Source organism: Hemibagrus wyckioides, linkage group LG07, assembly GCF_019097595.1.
Source record: "Hemibagrus wyckioides isolate EC202008001 linkage group LG07, SWU_Hwy_1.0, whole genome shotgun sequence".
In the NCBI taxonomy this organism is placed as follows: domain Eukaryota; kingdom Metazoa; phylum Chordata; class Actinopteri; order Siluriformes; family Bagridae; genus Hemibagrus; species Hemibagrus wyckioides.
In genome coordinates, this window is record NC_080716.1 from 18,135,720 (window position 1) to 18,155,928 (window position 20,209).

Below are 20,209 nucleotides of genomic sequence, written 5' to 3' on the forward strand. Positions count from 1 at the left end.
CTAAGTTTTAATGGGGTTTGCATGCCATATTGACAAGTCAATTATAGGCGGACTGGTAATATAATAAGACTAATTTTAGTTTAGTTTTATATGTATAAGTACACAAAATTCTCCATTAGGTAGATGCCAGAATTTCAGGGGCCAGAAAACTAAATAAATGAAATAAAAATTCCACTATGCATTTATCTGTTAAACACAGAAATTAGCCAACAGCCAAAAGCTATAGGGGATAAATTGGATATCTTGTATAACCCCCTTTAGGAACACTACTCACTCAGAAGAAATTTTGATTTGGTCTTTGATTATCAATGCAACGCTTTATAAAGGCACAACTGTCCTAACCCGACTGTCACACTGGAATGTTTTGCCTTTACAGAAGTTAATCTGATAATCAGGGTGTACTTATTTTTCCCTAAACAGTTTCTGCATTATGTATTCCTGCGTGTTAAATAAACATGAGTATAAGAGTATAATCTATTATACATTGTTTGTTACCTGAGATTAGACTTGTTTATTTGTAATAAATGACTGTTATTAACACTTCCGAATATAAACTGAGGAACAGAAAGTGGGTTTGCTTTTGTTCTAATGTTGAAATCAGTCGAAAACTGACGTTATATTATTTTGTCTCTCCGTAGTTCTGCAGTTCGCAGGGCAGCCATTCGAACACTCTCCGCTGCGGATGTGTGCCCAGAATGGAGAGTATCTGACGATAGACACCTCCTGGTCCTCCTTTGTTAACCCTTGGAGCAGGAAGGTGGCGTTCATTGTGGGTCGCCACAAAGTCCGAACGTAAGGACCTCAGCATACTCATGAATGTTTGTGACCCCCAGACAGAACAACGTTTAGATTACTGACAGAATCTAACATGGTTCTGAATAAAAATGAATATAGTTTCTATATAGTTTATTAATCACAAACTTACAGTCAGATAATCAGTCAGAAGTCAGCCGCAGTCTTTTTTTTATATATTTCCAAATGTATCTTTCAAACTCTCATTTTTGTAATTGGATTACACCTGTCTTTAATCTATTGCAATCTAATCAGTGTGTTTAAACACATTAAAAAGTCAAACACACACACACACACACACAGTAAAAACTCAGATATTCTTTTCTTTGTGGGGACGTTGGACCCTGACGAAGATATAAAAAACATGCCCACACAGACACACACAGAGTGTATGCACTGTCTCAGAGGTGTCTATATGCACCCTACTTGCACACACACACCCACACACACACCCACAGCCAACGGTAATGTTCATCTCAATCCACCCACGTCAACCACTCAGTAACACATGCACAAACATGTGCAGTTTCTCCGACAAACCTAGGCGCAATGTGGAAGCTGTTTCCCCACAGAATTATTTCTGTTTGTTATGATATACCTTGTGTAGCTTTACTTTATAATCCATTTTCACAATGTACACTGTCTCTTACAGAGACTGTTCCGTGGCTTTACTTTTTCTAACGCACACACAGACGAGTCCCCCTTTGACTTGCTTCTTTCACATGGTTACGTAAACAGTCTCTCTCATTCTTTTGCCCACCCACACATGCATTTCATCCTTACACAGCAAGCATTTACATACTAAAGTGTAAATCTTGTGTATTATGATGTACAAAATAAGTCATTTAGGTAATCTTATCGTTAATCATTTTGGTTCAAGTAACAATTCCCCAGGTTTCACATTCACAACCATAATGTTTGAGGATTGTTTATGACTGTTACGGACACAGAGCATTTGTAGACGAATCACAGAGCTGGATCTCACTCTATCTGAATCAAAGAACAATCAGTTTTCTTGAAAATCTGTCCTTGTTTGTACTGCTGTGCATGTGTCTGCAAGTCAAAGATATACATACAGTAAGGCTTCTTCTGCATACTGACTTCCTGACTGTCTGTGTTTCTACAGTTCTCCACTGAATGAGGATGTGTTCACTCGCCCAAGGGCTCTGGAAGAGAGCACCTTGACGCCGGATATCGCACAGCTCAGTGAACAGATCCACCGGCTTCTGGTGCAGCCTGTACACAGCAGCAGCTCACAGGGCTATGGCAGTCTGGCAAGTAATGGCTCTCATGAGCTGCAGCCCAGTGCCACTTCTTCATCAGAGAGCAATGGCACCACTCTGGAGGACCCAGCTCATCTTCACAAACCGGTCAGCACACATATACACACTAGGGGTGTAACACAGGGACACTCTCTGTTTGTCAGTTTAGTATACTATATATTCCAACCACTATCTGTATTTAAATTAAAACCTAAAGTGGGAGTTAACAAACCTGTGTATTCTGGCACACACCAGTAATGTTGGATTAAAATCTACATATTTTTAAATTTGGCCTTATGTTTAACTTAAGCTGAGTTTATGAGCTTTAGACTTGAAGGTCAGCATGTTCTGACAGGTTAATAGGTCACACAATTGTTTTTGCAACTTAAATTAATAATCCTACTATCCTACTACAGTCAGTTGACTGATGTAGCCAGACTTCTCCCGACTTCTTGAGACTGGGTTTAAGATTTGACTTAGGAAGCAGCATAAGAGCAGTAAGGTGTGAAATGTCATAGGCTGATGTCTTGAGGTTCAATCTGGCCTTCAGGGTAAATGACCAGAATGTAACACAGGCACAAAAACTCTACAGTCACAATGTTTGGTATGTACTGTCTGAAAACTATTGCAGTCAGGATCACATTTTAATTTTATTACCATGTTAGTTCGCCTTTTAGGTGAACATCTAGTGAGGATAATTCATTTTCCGTGCAGAAGTTGTGTTAATCATCAGTTAGCCTTGATTCCTTGATCATTGCTCAATCATGTGCAGATATATTAGTCAATTGAACAGGTTTTGCAGCCTGTTGGAAAAATTAATTGTTAGGGTTGTGCCAAAGAGCATAACACTTAGAGTAGCCATCAGTGGGGGAGGACGTAGTCTTTTACGTAACACTGCCTGCTCATGTAGATAAGATTTTCAGTCGCTTGTGGAATAGCTTGATCATTGCTCAATCATGTGCAGATATATTAGTCAATTGAACAGGTTTTGCAGCCTGTTGGAAAAATTAATTGTTAGGGTTGTGCCAAAGAGCATAACACTTAGAGTAGCCATCAGTGGGGGAGGACGTAGTCTTTTACGTAACACTGCCTGCTCATGTAGATAAGATTTTTCAGTCGCTTGTGGAATAGCTTGTTAATCATCTGTAGGAAATCACAAAGTGCAAAATACATGTCCATAACCATGAAACAGTACTACGAGGCTGAAATGTGTAAAGACATGCAACAGTTGCTAGACAAAATGTAAAGAGACATCCTGCATCACAGGTACAGACTCACAGAGTACCAGTTATTGAAGTTTGGCTGTCTATGTCTGTTTTCTCTCTGATCAGATGACCTTCCAGCAGATCTGTAAGGATGTTCACATGGTAAAGACAAGTGGCCAACAAGTGTTTATCGAGTCCCGTAACCGGCCTCCTCCTAGAAAACACACCGCCACAGGTACTCACATACATGCTTACAAAACTATTTACAATAGGATCCATTTCCCAGAATATATTTACTTGCACGGTGTCTCTTAGTAGTTGCTTTATTCAAGAACTCTTTTCTCTGCTTTTAATAGGTGCTTTGCGACCTGTAGTGGACGCTGTGCCAGATGTGGCCCCGCCCTCAAAGGATCCAGTCCTATCTCAGCTGGTGAGGAAGGACCCGCCCAGTGCGTACTCCTACCAGCAAATCAACTGCCTAGATAGCATTATACGGTATGTGTGTGCAGTCACGTGTTCCTGTTCCTATGATACATCTTAAGTGTGTAAAGCAGCTGATGTGCAGAGAGACGGGCTAATGCAGTCACCGTTAACCATGAGTGATTCCCAGTGAATCTCTGACAAACAACAGCTGTTTTCAATGGTTTTTTACTTTAATATTATTGACGCAGCCCTCATGGGTTCTCTCACATGGCCAAAATGTAATCTGTGAATTAATCCCTGGTGTGTTTAATATGCTCTGTGTGCTTTGTGTGGACAGTACTGTTAAGGGTAGACACCTTCCCATCAAAAGAATATAAGATTCATCCTTGTTTTGGAACCAAACAATGTTTCCTATATGTATATATATGCTTAGGAACAGTTAAAAAAAAGTTATAGGAAATTATTCAGTAATAACATGATTCATAATAATACGATTATTTAATACACATTAATTGAGTAAAACACTTTTGTGGGATGACCTTCACACACACAGCTTAGCATATGTTGTGGAAAGTGTGAAACCAAATCAGACAGAAAGCAAGCAAGTGTTCAAATAATGTCTTGTTTGTACAATAACAGAAGTGTATTCTGGCTGTAGGTATCTGGAGAGCTGTAATGTCCCAAACACAGTTAAAAGGAAGTGTGGCTCCTCCTCTTGTACCGCATCCTCCACTTCTGATGATGATAAGCAGCAAGACACTCCCAGCAATCCTAAAGGTAATAGCTTGCCTGGTTTCACACTGTGACTTAAAAGAGTAAAACTCAAATAGTTTATGATGGAATTTGTGGATAATTTTGTATTATGGGTCTGTTTCTGTGTGTGCGTGCGTGTGTGTGTATGTGTGTGCGTGCGTGCGTGCGTGCGTGCGTGTGTGTGTGCGTGCGTGCGTGTGTGTGTGCATATTGGCATGCGTGCATGCTCTAGGTCCGTCAGTAGCTCTAGTTAGTGAGAGTACGTCACTGCCAGCCCTGACTTTACACAGTAAGGCAGAGAGTGTAGCATCAGTAACGTCCCAGTGCAGTTTCAGCAGTACCATTGTCCACGTGGGAGACAAGAAACCCCCAGAGTCAGGTGAGAAGGATTATTGTCCATATGCATATGACTTTTTTAAATACTCTTAACCTCCTGCAACCTGGCGTCCTCATACGAGGACATCACATTTTTGGTTGTGTGCATCATAATACTTAATTCTTTGTAACTGGAACCTGTTGTACACAAAAAGAATTGGCTTCATGTTCAAAGATAATATCTGATTATTATATTTATTGGTTCCTCCTAACCCCAAATAGGTAGAAGAAATCTAAAATGCAAGCTCAGGTCTTAGGAGGTTAAGACTGATTTATCTGTATGTGCATCCAGGGTAACCAGGACAGTGTAACTCAAAACACATTCTATATACTGTTCTAAGACTTGAAGGTTTTTAATTTGAGATGCAGATCACGAAAACCAGAGCTGACATGCCATCTAGTGGATGCCACTTTTAATCCTCCAGTTTTGCTAATCTCGCATAGCAGCTGCGCACGTGCACATACTTGTGGTGAAAGTGAAGTATATTTACATCCTTTATGGGTTTATTAATAGACTCTTATTCTCTCTCTCAGACATTGTAATGGAGGAAGCCCCTACAACCCCCATACCTGCTCCTCCTGTCCTTCATACCCCTCCCCCTCCTCCTACCATTCCAGCTGCTCCTTCTCTTCTCCCTCCTCCAACTCCACCCAGCCCTGCGGTTACAGCTGAGAGAGATGGAGGAAGAAGAGGAGGAGCAGCAGCAGGTGGAGGAGGAAGGCTGGGACTGACCAAAGAGGTGCTTTCTGCACATACTCAGCAAGAAGAGCAGAACTTCATGTGTCGTTTTAGGGATCTGAGTCAGCTGAGAGTGTTCGATCCAGCTTCAGTACTCCGACGGCATACTACCACACCAATCACCAGAGGTATGGTTATTAGTGTACATATGTGCATACACAAGCAGAAGCAGACACTTTGGATTTACACCCACATGTCTCTCTCAGCACCCAAATGGTGTCTCCTCTTACTTATTCATGACTTCTGAATGTCAAAAATACAGATGCAACACACTTTCTAACTTAAGGTTCCTGGAAAGTTTCTGGTCAGCATTTGCTTAGACTTTAACAAGATTAGTGAGCTTAAAATCCTGGCAAATAGCCTTAGCTTTCCTGTTGCTTCATGGGCACATAGCTGAATATGATCACTGATGCTGCACTGGGAGTGTAGGCTATACATTGAGGCTGGTGCAATGACAATATTGTTATTTCAAACATGTTTACCCACCAAATGTGTTCTGCAAACTAGGAAATACTTCTCTAACACAAACCATTGTATTCACCCTGTGAATTTAACACTGTGATAAAGTTAAAAGTCTAATACACATGAGAAACAGAAGTTGGTCAGAGATTAAGAGAAGCTGTGAAGCCCATCTGGACTCTGTGGTTATTTTAATGCTGGCTTTTTGTTATACCAGTCTGAAACTGGAGCTCCACTCCCTCCACCAGCGCATCAGATGTGATACTGGAGAAGGTAGAATTTTGGATTGCTGCTTCAGACCAATAAAATTGCCTCTCACCACAACGTGTGTCTTTCTGATGTTACAATCATGCCAGCAGGCAAAAAAAGAGACATGGGCCAAAGAAGCAACTGAAGACCTATTACGTAACTTCTGTGGGACATATAAATACAATACCTGAAGGTATTGATGAATGCACTGGCATGGTTTCTTCTTATATTAGTTTTTGTCTAGAACAGTGGAATTCCTACAAAAACTCCTTTTATAGGACTGAAGTCAAGAAGGTAATTTAAGAAAGTAAGCTCTTGAGTGGTGCAATAGAAATGTTTTCACCCTATTATCTTGAGTTCAAATCCTGAAAAGGCCATCCAACATCCATTCATGACCAGGAGTCCAACACTGGAAGCCATGACATTCTCCCATGTCAGAGTGAAACTAAACAAATATGGATGTTTGTGAGCTGAATAAGCAACTTTCTGCAAATCCTCAGTCCAGGAAAGAGATTTAGACCATTATTATTTACAAACGGAACCACCACTCTCACCTTCTGATTTCCCCTCCACCTTTAACAGTTTTATTGCAGATTTAATAACCAGATGGTCAGTCACATGTCCAGACTATCATCTTTTCAGTCCGCCCTCCGTTCCAGACCTTTGCCTCACAGAGCAAGATGTGGCATTGTGTTTCATTTAGGACCCTTAGCACTGTGCCATCTTCTATCTTTGTGGATGTAATGCTGAATACGGTTCCTGTGTGCCTTAAAACATCCGTGGTCATTCCAGTTCCCAAAAAAACAAAGATAACTGACTTTAAGTGACAATCGACCATTAGCTCTCACCATGCTAATTATGACAGAAGTAATGGATCCGTACATGATGTAGGTAAAAGTGGAGTTTATGAAAGCATCTAGATTCCCCAAGTACATATGCCATGATTCTCTGTTTCATGCACTGTTTCTTTCATTAACAAGAAGACACAGCAAAGGATGTACAGTATACATTTCTTATAATAGCTGACCATAAGTTCTTGCCTTTGGCAATACAGGTGCAATTCTAAAATGTCCCCATTAAAGAGAATCCTTATATCAGCCATTATCACCTGGTTTGGTGCGGCTTCTTCACAAGCACACCTCGTAGGATGTGTTCCTTCATGGCATGACTTCTGTGTTTCCAGAATGCAAAGTCATGATGGAAATCTCTCTCTCTCTCTTTATTGACATTTCTCTATGAGCTTTGAGCTTGACAGTAGCTTTTTTAAATGTTTTGATCAAGTGTTATCTCTGCTTTCAAATAGTATTTTCGAAAATTTGTTTAAAAATCCTCTCTCTCTCTCAGGTGCACGCTGTTCACGTGATTACCCTGCAATGAGCAACAGTGGTCGTCGGCGTGGTAGAGGTGGTAAAAGGTTGAAACATCAGGAGACCTCGGAGCAGGGAAGCTCTTTAGGCCAGTCAGGCCCAACAGGAAGCCTCTCCACGGGTCCTCCTGCACAAGAGGGAGTACCTAATGCTTCATTCCCTCTGGCTCCTCCAACCACCTCATCTTCTTGGCCAACTTCAGTGGGCTCGCAGAATAGTTTGCCCTCTGTGCCCTATCCACCAGGCATGCTGCCCCTTTATCCACTCTACCCACCCCTCTCTCACCCCATCACTGACCCCTCAATGCAATCTGGCTTTCGCTTTCCCATTCAGAATCCTCAGGTGGCACCTCCTATGGTGCCCCCTATGATGGCATTGGTACTTCCCAACTACATGTTTCCACAAATTGGCACAACCATGGCACAGCCTGTTACCGCAACTATGTCTCAGCCCTTCTACAACCCCAGCATGTCTTTTCAGTACCCCACAGCTAGCACTGCCCCCCCAGCACCCACTCAGACAGTACCATCAGCCCCAAGAAACCCATCACGCTGTAGCACACCTCAGTCCTGCAGCCAGAGGGAAGGAGGTGTGGAAAGAGACGGTACAGAGTCACCCCTTTTCCAGTCCCGATGCTCTTCCCCTCTGAATTTGCTTCAGCTAGAGGAGTCACCATCCAGTCGGCTTGAGGCAGTAACAGCACTGGCCTCTGGGCAACAGGCCACACCTCCTGCCGGTGGACAAGGAGGTGGGGTTGGAGGACAGGCAGCAGCCAATCAGAGAAGCACAGCAGGAGATTCTAAAGAGAATGAAAATGTGAGTCGATTGTTTTGGGAATACTTAAAAATTGAGGGGAAATGATTTGACTGAGAGTGTGGTTATTCTTCCATAAGTGGAAGTTCTCAGAATTACCCATCATATTGATAGTGGTTTTAACCTGCTTTAAATCAATAGAGCTTAAAGGAGATCTAATTTTAAAGTGTCTGCCAGCCATGTAGTGAAATCTGACTGTATCTTACTGCTAGACTAACTCAGTGGAAATCATTCCTCTTTCCAGGGAGAAGCCAATGAATCAAATCAGGATGCCATGTCGTCCTCCAGTGATCTGCTTGACCTGCTGCTACAGGAGGACTCGCGATCAGGCACAGGCTCAGCCGCCTCTGGCTCTGGCTCCTCAGGCACAGGGTCCTCAGGATCTGGCTCAGGATCTTCAGGGTCTGGCTCCAATGGATGCAGTAGCTCTGGGAGTGGAACAAGTAAGTAAGAAAGTTAGTTTAGAGTATTGATGAGTGAAATCTAAACCATGACTCAACCATGAATTTACTGAAGTACCTCATGATAACTATGGTTACTTATTTATGACTCTACTTGCTATACGGTTATATAACTCATTTTGATACTGGGCTAATGTTTGACATGGAAGATTGTTTTTTTCCCAACACACCATGATCAAGGCTTGCGCAATTATCAACTGTTATGTTATGACTTGGCTAACAGTGGCATGCCTTGGTCATTTATTATGTGATGGTGTGAACATTGGGACAGTGTCCAATGACCATGTTTTGTGAGGGAGGATAAAGTCAACAATTAAATAAGTTCTCTTCTTGTCGCATTTTCAATATTCTCATTGTACTAATGCTATTACACTTGGAATGACATGGTTCCTACAGGAAGCAGTCAGAGCAGCCACACCAGCAAGTATTTTGGCAGTGTGGACTCGTCCGAGAATGACCACTCTCGTAAGCAGACAGCAGGGGGCAACGGAGAGGCCCAGTTCATCAAGTGTGTACTGCAGGATCCTATCTGGCTGCTTATGGCCAACACAGATGAGAAGATCATGATGACATATCAGCTGCCCATCAGGTTAAAAAAATAAAATTCATAGACATAGACATCAAAGTTGATTAAAAACCTGTAGTGTATATGATAGGGTATGTTCTGTCAGTTCCTGTAAGACATGCAACCAAGGCATATACTCTAACTCTAGTTGAATTTTCACTCATGCTTTATGCAAACAAGGATAGATTTTACTTGAATTTAATTTTCTGTGTGTGTGTATGACAGAGACAGAGAGACTGTACTGAATGAAGACATTGCTGCACTGAGAGCCATGCAGAAGCATCAGCCTCGTTTTACTGATGAGCAGAAGAGGGAGCTGAGTCAGGTTCACCCCTGGATCCGCACAGGACGCCTCCCACGTGCCATCAATATATCCGTGAGTTTCTGTCACAAAGTCTGTTCTGGGCTTTTACAGTAGAACATGTTTCATCACAACTGTGTCCTGATTGGTGTGTGTTGTATCTGTGTCCTGATTGATTGATTTAATAAGATGGACAGGGTTAAGGGGTCCATCTTCTGTAAACATTCGTTTATTACATAAATATTAAATAAACATCTATTTAGCATTATAATGCTAAAGCCTTAAATATAATTAGCCTGAAATGACCTATTAGGCACATGGTTGTCAGTGTATTCTCAACTACTGTCATGCACCACAGAGCTACTGATGCGTTTGCACACACTGGAGGTAAATCTGCTCTGTCTATCTCTTTCATTGCAGGGATGTGTGGGCTGCAAATCTCCTCCCCCAGTGCCTTCGGCTGCCCCCTTTGACGTGGAGATCCACGAGATGGAGCTGTGCAGCGTGCTCGGCGTGACAGAAGATGGCGCCAACGGCAAGAAACGCATGCAGCCAGACACAGCCATGGACGAGAGAGAGGCGGATGGAGAGGCACAGCATCGGATAGATGAAGACGAGGAAGAGAAAGGACAGGCCAGGATGACGAGACAGGTCAGCGATCAGGAGATGGCAGCCGAGGAACAGGAAGTTACCTCACAAATGGAGGAGGAGGAGGATGGGAAAGGAGGCCATGTGACTGATATGAGACACTGATTTGATATGATACTGTTAGCCCAAGACTGGTGGAGGAAATGACTTCGTACTCACAGCTGATGATATCAGTAGTGAGATAATGATGACCCTTATAGCACTAACAGCCAAGCGTACTGACTTTCGGGCACAATTTTTCTTTTTTCTTTCTTTTCTCAGAAAAGATGTAAATGTAAACTAGTAAAGTATGATGTGAGGTTTACCAATGACACTGTGGAGAGTGGAATTGCATTGTTAGGCTCTTAAACTAAAGTGACACTCTGATTTGTTTTTATACTAAAAAGAAAACAGTATTTATTTGTATAGCTGAATGCAGGTGAGTAGTGAGTAAAGCTGCAAAGGCTGACAGATGATGAATGTGAAGAACAAGGCCACTTTATTGTAAGACTGTGACACCACTGCTCTGCACACTGCCCCTGTTCATTATTAGATAACGGCATCGGGGATGCTTTGACTTTATTAGTTTGATCCTTTCGGTTGTTCCGTTCAGCTCCAGCTTCAAGATCTCGCAGGATTGCGTATTGGTATGTAGCTCTGAGCAGCCCGGTTAATTACAGTGTTACCAAAACCTAGTAGATTTATATGTAGTAATATATTTAAACAAAAAAAAAAACAAGAGAGAGCATATGCAGGCTTTGGGGTCCTTATCACTGCCTTTTGCAGATGTTTGATCTGCAGTTTACATGTGCGTTTAGACCAAATTTCACAGGTTGATTTATTTTTCTTAGTATTTTTATACATTACTGGTGTAGTTTCTGTCCAGAGATTTGTACTTGTACTGTCTGCACTGTGTGTTCAAACCACACCGTTTAATTTCTGTCGCTTTGGCAGCAGAAGTGTTTATATCCAACGATTGATTCAAATTTATTTTCTTTTCCATATACAATGTAAAAGGCCTTGTTGCCAGTGGTATCCTCCATACCAGAGGTGCATGATGGGTAGGAGAATGTATGAGCATGGTGGACAGTCCTAGAGTATCGAAAACACACGGCGTTGCCTGTGTGGTCCCATTTTCACTATAGCGTCTCGCCTTAGTTATATGTGCTTGGCAATCAGAGAAGAAAATGATAGGCTTAGTAAACACCAGTAACTGTTTAAAGAGTGCTTAGGACCAGGCAGACAATCTCTAAAATCCTTCTCTTTTCTGTGTCATTCTGTTTCGATCATGTCTTACTCAGCTTTAGTGGTCTTGAGTGGTTTCTAAGTATTTTTGTGAATTTCTTTGTATGAAAAAAAAGAAATAAAATCAAAACTTTCACCCTTTTATAGCGTGATGATGTTTCTCTAGACAAGTGCACTGGTTATGAGTTTCAACGTGTCAGATGATCATCGGAAAACGCCCTCAGAGTGGAAGTTAAATGTTTTTAGTTTATTGTTGTCCAAAACCTCAGTCATTTCTAGGTTGAGGCAAGAATGTGGCCTGAGCTTTAAAAAGGACCTGACGTGGCCACACGGTGGTTTTTCCAGGCACAAACACAGTGGCATAAGCAACACACACACACACGTAGAGTTGTCTTATTTTTTGTGCAATGCAGGCATGAAGAAAGACATAAAAATGAAACAGACAGACAGGTCAAAAAGGCAGGTTTTATAAGATGCTTGCTTGTACTTGTGGCATTGGTGTGTGTTTTTCTGTCCAGTTTGAACTTTACATCAGGGGCATGCAGGTGTCGTGGACTGAAACTGCTAAAATGAAGTAACTAGACAGAAAGGGATTAAACTATCAGCTTTTTTTGCTCAGTTATGTGGATGTGGAAGAACACTTTTCTATATTTGTGTGTTCTTTCTGTAATTCTGAGAGACAGAGAGAGTGAAAGAGGGAGGGCAGGCGTCCAATAGGAAGGCAGTTAAGCATTTGGTCCTTTAGTCTGTGGACTTTCGCTCCCAAATACAAACATCACTGTTTAAATACTGAATCCTTGACCATTAATTAAACATTATGGCTAAAATTCAAATCCAGCATCCCCTCCCCGAATCACACAGACACACCAACCCTTGATTAGGTGTGTGTTAGAGTGTGAGGGCATCTATCTTTCCATCATTCCAAAATCAGCAGCATCTGGGAGCCATTCCCAATCTTCCCATCTCTCTCTCTCTCTCTCTCTCTCTCTCACTCACTCCTTTCCCCCTTATCCTTTCTCAATCCCCCTTTCACGTAGCCACCCTGCTCCTTCTCCACGCCCCTGCAGTCTCCTCCTGTCCTGCGTCTTCTTGCTCTGTCCTTAAGTCCTCTCTTCTCTGAAAGGCAGGATGAGGGGTGGTGTGTGTGTGTGGTGTGTAGGCCTCCTGGTTTTGGGGTTGCGATGGGCACAAGGACAAAGTCAAACCAACTTCACAAGGTGAGAGTGTGTATGTGTGTGTATATATATGTGAGTGAGTGAATGCATGCATTCTCTATGCTGTAATTTGTGAGTGTAGGGTTGCCAGGTTACTGCAGGACTGAGCTCTGATTCATTTTCTCATGTCTAAAGAAAGTAAATAGTTTTGCTGGTGTTTCATCTGCTATCAGAAAGCATAAAGGTTGACTGTATTATTGGAGTGTGTATTATTCTATCTGCTGTGTGAAGGAAGGAGTGCAGCCACTTTAGCCTGATCAGAATCCTCTTTTTACCCTTATAGCATTACACTAACATTTCTGCCCAACTAAGAGGGGAAAAATATATGCCTTTCTTTTTTTAGCTTTGCCTTTTCATTTAGTTTAATGCATTTAATATAATCTTTGCAACTCAAACAACTCATTTTTATATAGCTATTACTTATGTAATTGCATACAGTGAGCCGTTACTGACTTCTGGCAGTATATTCATCAGTGTGTTAATTAACAGCATTAAAAATACTTTTGGGTCTGTAGAAGAAAAAAATAAGCATTTCCCAGACAATCTTAAACACTCTGAAAACTCACCTAAAAAAAGAGAAAGAAATCACATGAGTAAATGTATTTTATCTCTATTACCCCTTATAGAGACAGATTTCCAGGCCAACCACAATCTTTTTAGTGTACTGACAAATGCTTTTTTTTGTCTAAATGTTAAACTGAGAAATAACTGAAGTCTTCTGTTTGCTGTAACTCTGCTCCTGCATCACGTTCACTACACGACAAGCTGAAGTGTTTTTAAAAGCTGTTATACAATCCACCAATGACCCTGAACATGATTTTTTTGGGTGAAACAGAGTTTTAAAAAAACAACTACATCTGAGTTGATTGAACTCTGTTAATAATTGGTAAATTTTCTGACCCAGATGAAAGCGCGTCGGAGCGAGAGACTGTTTTACGACACAACTGCCTTTGATTAACACTGAATTGCGCTGTGTTTGATGTGCGTCTGAAACGAGGCAGGCTTTTGTATATTTCGATGCATTCATGTGTAGCTTGTATTTCTATGAGAGATGAAAGAGAGTCATATAAAAATGCTTTTAATTACATTTGCATTCAAACCAGCACATTACACCTTTAAATTAAGTGTGTGTGTGTGTGTGTGTGTGTGTGAGACAGAGAGAGATGTGTGACAGGAAACATTCTGTCAGTGACTGACTTTATATAACACCAATCTTTTAAAGTGTTAAGTGTGTGTGTGTGTGTGTGTGTATGGGTGGGTTCAGTGGCCCTTTCTAAATTTCTGGAACAGAGTGAGGCTGTTTGGCTCTCGGAAGGTTTGCGCTGTGTATGTGTGTTTTTGTGTGTGTGTGTGTGTGTGTGTGTGTGTGCGTGTATGTAAGTATGTTTGTGTGTGCAAGCCAGCCTTCATAGATTGCTGGTGCCAACACCATGGCCAAGTTATATTTTTCTATGAAATGCAAAAAGAAAACTCTCTCTCTCTCTCTCTCTCTCTCTCTCACTCTCTTCACACACACACTCTCTCTCTCTCTCTCTCTCTCTCTCTCTCTTTCTCTCTAGGCCAATTTTCCGATGTGGGGGTCATTTAACGACAGATTCAGGCTTTGTGGCTAGTGAAGACTTCCCCACCCATTACAAACCCAACTCCAAATGCACCTGGTACATCTCTGTGAGTAACTGTTCACATCACAAGTGTACACACTGACAGACAGACATCATAGATCAGTAAGTAAACATAATAAAACGTGAAGGTAATACTCTCAGAGATAATAAACTTTAATAAGTTGTTTCTTCTTTTAGAGTTAAGGACATCTTAAATGGGTTCTGCGTGGGACTAGGGAAAAAGTTCTATATATAACATTTAAGTGTTTCCTAGAGATACAATCAAAGCACACTTCAGAGCTGTAGAAATAACACCAGCATTCTTTGTTATTCTGTGTGGCAGGTTTGTGTTTTGGAATGGAGCTCTGTTATCTGATTGGGAACTGCAGCTTCAACGTGGGCTGTAATTCAGATCAGAGGCTTATTTTAACACACTCATTCTGTAGTATCTCATTCACTCATTCACATGTAGGTTTGGATTAAAGTAAATGGGTTTTGTTACTGAACTGAACGGTATTTAATAAAGACGTAGATATAATCATTAACATGGTGAAGCCTTCTATAACTAATCTAATTTAAGAAAATTAATTTAATGATAATGCTTTCCATCAGAAAGTGTTCAGGACAGAGGATATTGCTTTCTGTTGACAAATTGCATTTCTTTGACTAATTAAATTCAATTAAAAAAACTGCTTAAACTCAAGTGCTAACTATGAAGGTAAAAAGCAATGTTTATTTATAAATTAAAAAGTTTAATCATTGGCAAATTAGTGTGGCACAAGAGGAATAAAACACTTTTTGTTATTCAGTAGAGATCCATTGTTATAACACAAGATAAAATAATTTTATGTCATAGAAAGAGCGATTTCTAGGTGGGCATTGAAAATTTTCGGTCCATTTAACCTTCAAATCCTATATATGCAGGATCATCTTGTCATTAAAGCCACTGAAGTATTAGCACACTAAAATGTTAACTCTGAATCCAACCTACAGGTTCCAGAGGGTCAGGTGGTCATGCTTCAGTTCCGTATCTTCGACCTGGAGGCTGACCCCACCTGTCGCTACGACTACGTGGATGTGTACAACGGTCACACGTATACGGTACAGAAGCTGGGCCGCTTCTGTGGAACGTTCCGGCCCGGGGCTCTTATCTCTACCTCCAACCTCATGATGCTGGAGATGGTGTCTGATTCGGGCAGGGGAGGGCGTGGCTTCCTGGCTTTCTTCAGCGGTGGAAAGCCACATGTGGACGGTTGGAAGCTTTTGCTTGCCACTTAACAATGTCAACAATGATGTCATTTGGCTTTTAATTTTTATAACCCTAAATCTTTATATTCCTAAGATTCATTTTATCCAGACCTATGCTAACATGACGCTAAAATATTTCATTAATTATGCATATATGACATATGGATCAAAGTAAAAAAAAAAACGTTATGTTATAAAAGACTGATTTTAACGTTAACGTTTAGTGTTAGATATAAGAACTCTTCAAAGGTTCTTTGAATAGAGAAGATTTCACCATATAGACAAATCAATTAACCCTTAAACGCTATTCTACATTATTTCTGATTAAGTGTATAATATTTTTTGGTTTTTTAACCTGGACACAAAAATGACACCTCATATTTGACCTCTATACCCTATATAGTATATTTTAATCTATTTTACATCATGTTCTTTTGTGTGTATTTTTAAGACCTACTGTCCAAATCTACTTGCCCAATAAAGAGAAGAATTATTCTAATAAATAGAAACAAAAATATAAATTCAGTAGGATAAATATCACTCTCTTGCTTCACACAGAGAATCAGTTTTGTGGTGGCAAGTTGACAAAGCCTCACGGATCACTGAAGACTCCAAACTGGCCAGAATCTAATTACCCAACAGGCATCAGTTGTTCCTGGCACATCTCTGTTGCGTCCAACATGGTGAGCATGTCGAGCCTCACTTCACACCTCTTTTTCTCTCTGCTCTCTTGCCATCGTGGTGTGAAATGATTTTATTTGACGCAGGGGAGCTGTACTGTATTAGCTTACTGGTATAAGCTGTATTAGCTTACTGGTTCGTGTGAGTATGTGTGTGCATTTGGGCAGACGTTGAAGTGTTTGACTATGCATGCAGGTATGTATGTGTACGTGTGATGCCAGAGACTAAGACGCCATTGAAGGGATGTGTTTATGGAGAGAGAGAGAGAGAGAGAGAGAGAGAGAGAGATTGAGACATAAAAAGCTGCATAAGAGACTCATTATGATTTTAGCTGCACTTTTTGTTTAATCAAAACTGTTACAAGCTTTACAGAGCTCCAATGTAAACGGAAGTTTTCAAACCTCTAATCAGTGTGTGTGTGTGTGTGTGTGTGTGTGTGTGTGTGTATGAATCCCTAGGTGATTGAGGTAAAGTTTGAGAAGCTGGATCTGGAGGCAGATAAATACTGTCGCTTTGACTACGTGGCATTATTTAATGGTGGAGAATCAGACAATTCACGACGTATTGGAAAATTCTGTGGAGATATAGCACCAGAGTGAGTCACATATTGTAACACATTTTAAAGTTCCCTTCACTCCCTTCACTTTTTTTCTGGGTTGTGCATAGATGCAACATAACAGGAAAGAGAGGATGTTTTCGTTTGCTCTGGGTCTGTAGAGTGAGGTTTTCTACTGTGAATGTATCTTTGGATCTTTCCCAGGTTTTTTTTTAATTTAATATCAAGCATTCTTTTATCTTCAGTAATTGCTTTATCGTGGTCAGGGTTATGGTGAATCTGGAGTCTATCCCGGGAACAAGAAGGGAATACAGCTAGGATGAGATTCTAGACCAGCACACATGAACACATACATTCACAACTAGGGGTAAATAAGAATAACTAAAAAATAACTCACCTACTGCCATGGTTTTCACTTACTGGCATGGAGGTGTAAGAACCTGGAGGAAACCAAAATGACCATAGGAAACTCGACATGTGAAACTCTACACAAACAGCAACCCAAGGAGTAACTGGGGACTGTGGAGGGTGGCCTTAGACTTCAGTAATTCTACGTTTTCTATTTACTATGAAAATTAGTCAAAATAAATGTCAGTGACAATCGTCCGTATGCTACAGTTGAGCTTGAAAAACACATTATATAATAATTTAATAGAATCATTTCTCTTCCGCAGGCCTGTTGTGAGCAGAGGAAACGAACTATTAGTGCAGTTTGTATCTGACCTCAGTTTGGCAGGAGCAGGTTTCATGGCACATTATAAAAGTATCCCACGTGGCTCTCGAACTGCAACACCGACCCTGGACACTGTGCCTGGACCTAGAATCGACTCTGACCTTGTTAACTCAGTTCCTAAACCTACAACATCTAAACCCAAGCCTACAACTAAACCTAAGCCAAAGATTCCTAAGCCTTCCAGACCTACTCTCAAACCAGCCATACCTAAACCAGCAAGACCTACATCTAAGCCCAAGCCTAAGCCTCCAAAAAAACCTACTGCTAGGGTTACACCAAAACCTGCAGTAAAACCAACTCCAAAGCCTAAAACTAAACCAACTCCAAAGCCTAAAACTAAACCAACTCCAAAGCCTAAAACTAAACCAACTCTGAAGCCTAAAACTAAACCAACTCCAAAGCCTAAACCAAATATTAAGCCTGGTGTTAAGGCCACAACCAAACCAGCCACTAAGCCAGCAAAGCCTACACCTCCATCTAAAGCCAAGCCCAAACCCAAGCTAGTTGTGAAAACTACCATGAAACCAAAGATCAAACCTGCCACCAACACAAGCACCAAGCTCAACCCTACAGGAAACAAGACACGTGAGTAGATCTGAGGAGTAGTACTTTATTCTGGTTTTGTATGTATTTGTATCAATCTTATCAATCTTTGCCCTCCACACCACAGCAGAGAATCCACAGTGTGCACAGCCATGTAAGAGGACAGGCACTCTTCTGACCAGCTTCTGTCCCAGCGACTTTGGTAAACTCCTTTTCTTTGACTCCTTCTGCCTCTTCACTTTCAGTTACTCTTATCATTTATTTCCTCTAGTGATTGATCTATTCAGGGATACATGAAGTGATGTCCATCAAGGGTTGGTGTGGGTGTAGATTTTCATTCCAATCAAGCAGGAGCCACACCTGATTCCAGCAGTTTAATCAGTTGATCTGGGCTTTCAATAGACTCAGTTTGGTTGGAATGAAAACCTGCACCCACACACCAGTCCAATATGATATAGGATATGACTGGACACCCCTGTTCTACTACCATATAGAGCACTGTCTGATAATTGTTGTCAGACAAAATTCTGATATCTCTGTCTATCCCACCTCTCTCACATTTTTTCTTCTCTCAGTGCTGTCAGGGAAGGTGACATCAGTGAACCCAGGCCCTCGTGGTAGTGTTGAGGTGGATGTGTACATCATGAAGACCTATAAGGCAGGCAAACTTAAGATCACCAAAAGAGGACCGATTATATCTGTCAGTCTATCCGTTCCCTGCCCGAAATGCCCTGTGCTCCAAAAAGGTACAGTGTCTTTATAGTTCACAGCTTGCATATAAATGCTTCTGTCAGTAGAATAAAGAAAACTGATGTTATTTGTTCACATATATCTCCGGCCACAATATAAAGGTTTCTGTTATTCTTTCCTGTCTCAGGAATAAACTACGTGTTGATGGGCCAGGTAAATGAAGAAGGACGTGGAATTCTGAACCCTTCCAGCTTTGTCCTACTCCATAAGCCGGTGCATGATAAAGCACTGGCCATGCTCGCTAAGAAAACATGCTAACCTCACCTTGGCTCCACCAGTCACAGTGTTGGGAACCAGTTTTAATCTCTGAGGTGGGAAAATGGCGGTTATTAAGTTTATTACTGAACCTTATAAAACAAATCACTTCAATTTTTAAACAGATCAATGCATCCTGTTGCCACTACTACAAATGAAGTGTGTATCTACCTTTAAAATATTATTCACCTCAACGTAAAACACAGAAACTAGAAGACTTTTAAACTTTCACTAAGATCTGTGCACATGACATAAATATGTGGAGCGGATTTGTTACCCTGCAATACATGGTCTAGTATTATTTGTGCTGGACAGATCACAATGTATTTTTATTTTTAAATTATATAAAGTTCTTTGATTAAAGGATTTTAACTACATTCAAGAGTGTATTCTTTCACAATCAACAAGGGAAACGTACTGTGAAATTATATGCATTGAGAAAGTATAGATAAAGTGAAAACTAAGCTTTGTTACCTGTTTACTGTGCTATGAAACTATGCTATTTTGCCTGAAAACAATAACTTTAACAATAACTTGATTTTATGACTGATGCTATGTAGTCTGATAATATATAAATCAGAAAAAAAACATCTTCTTAATACCCAATATTATAATATCACTGATTAAATATTTGACTTTATTTGCCTAGCCAATTATGCTAGCTACTGAAACAGATAAAAGAATAACCTGGCATTCGCAAATAAAATGGCCAAACGTAGCCAAATATTATTCAAGTCAAGAAGAATTATAGCTGATGCAGTATGTAGTGAAATGAAACAATATTCCTCCAGGCCCGTGGTGCTACATAAAACAACACAGATCTACATAAAACAACACAGAGCTAGGGAATTACCTTCAGCAAATTAGCTAAACTTACCTCATCATGAATTTATGCCTTCAAGGGAGTCAAAGGAGACCCCTTATTTTGCATGTGTATTTGATTACTCCAGCATACTGAAACATTTTACTGAGGTAGTAAAATCTTTCAAAAT

The 20,209-nt window shown here is 40.8% G+C and overlaps 2 protein-coding genes across 3 annotated transcripts in view; both read left to right on the top strand.

The window, feature by feature from the left end:
• The window catches only part of per1b (period circadian clock 1b), a 29,846-nt gene extending 18,068 nt beyond the window's left edge, over positions 1–11,778 (top strand). The window contains exons 8-19 of the mRNA XM_058394299.1: positions 639–792; positions 1,919–2,162; positions 3,386–3,494; positions 3,616–3,754; positions 4,341–4,459; positions 4,668–4,814; positions 5,345–5,677; positions 7,602–8,440; positions 8,682–8,880; positions 9,295–9,487; positions 9,689–9,839; positions 10,185–11,778. Coding sequence (XP_058250282.1) covers positions 639–792; positions 1,919–2,162; positions 3,386–3,494; positions 3,616–3,754; positions 4,341–4,459; positions 4,668–4,814; positions 5,345–5,677; positions 7,602–8,440; positions 8,682–8,880; positions 9,295–9,487; positions 9,689–9,839; positions 10,185–10,517 — 2,960 coding nt within the window. The 3' untranslated portion in view covers positions 10,518–11,778. The remainder of the gene's footprint in view (positions 1–638; positions 793–1,918; positions 2,163–3,385; positions 3,495–3,615; positions 3,755–4,340; positions 4,460–4,667; positions 4,815–5,344; positions 5,678–7,601; positions 8,441–8,681; positions 8,881–9,294; positions 9,488–9,688; positions 9,840–10,184) is intronic.
• Positions 11,779–12,507: 729 nt separating this feature from the next.
• On the top strand, positions 12,508–19,594 carry pcolceb (procollagen C-endopeptidase enhancer b). Of its 2 annotated transcripts, none has more exons than XM_058394301.1 (9): positions 12,508–12,853; positions 14,410–14,518; positions 15,445–15,703; positions 16,258–16,382; positions 16,839–16,975; positions 17,611–18,254; positions 18,343–18,414; positions 18,788–18,958; positions 19,090–19,594. In XM_058394301.1, exons 1-9 carry the CDS (start codon positions 12,765–12,767, stop codon positions 19,218–19,220), a joined length of 1,737 nt encoding a protein of 578 aa, XP_058250284.1. In that variant the 5' UTR covers positions 12,508–12,764; the 3' UTR covers positions 19,221–19,594. The 2 variants fall into 2 exon arrangements, with proteins under 2 accessions (XP_058250284.1, XP_058250283.1); XM_058394300.1 differs by having other exon boundaries at positions 12,513–12,853; positions 18,340–18,414.
• The last annotated feature ends 615 nt before the right edge of the window (positions 19,595–20,209 follow it).

Coding starts and splice junctions, on each gene's coding strand:
- pcolceb (XM_058394300.1), top strand. CDS start 12,765: ATGAGGGGTGGTGTGTGTGTGTGGTGTGTAGGCCTCCTGGTTTTGGGG. Junction 16,976..17,610: donor TGTGGAGATATAGCACCAGA/GTGAGTCACATA, acceptor TCTCTTCCGCAG/GCCTGTTGTGAGCAGAGGAA. Junction 18,255..18,339: donor CCCTACAGGAAACAAGACAC/GTGAGTAGATCT, acceptor TCCACACCACAG/CAGAGAATCCACAGTGTGCA.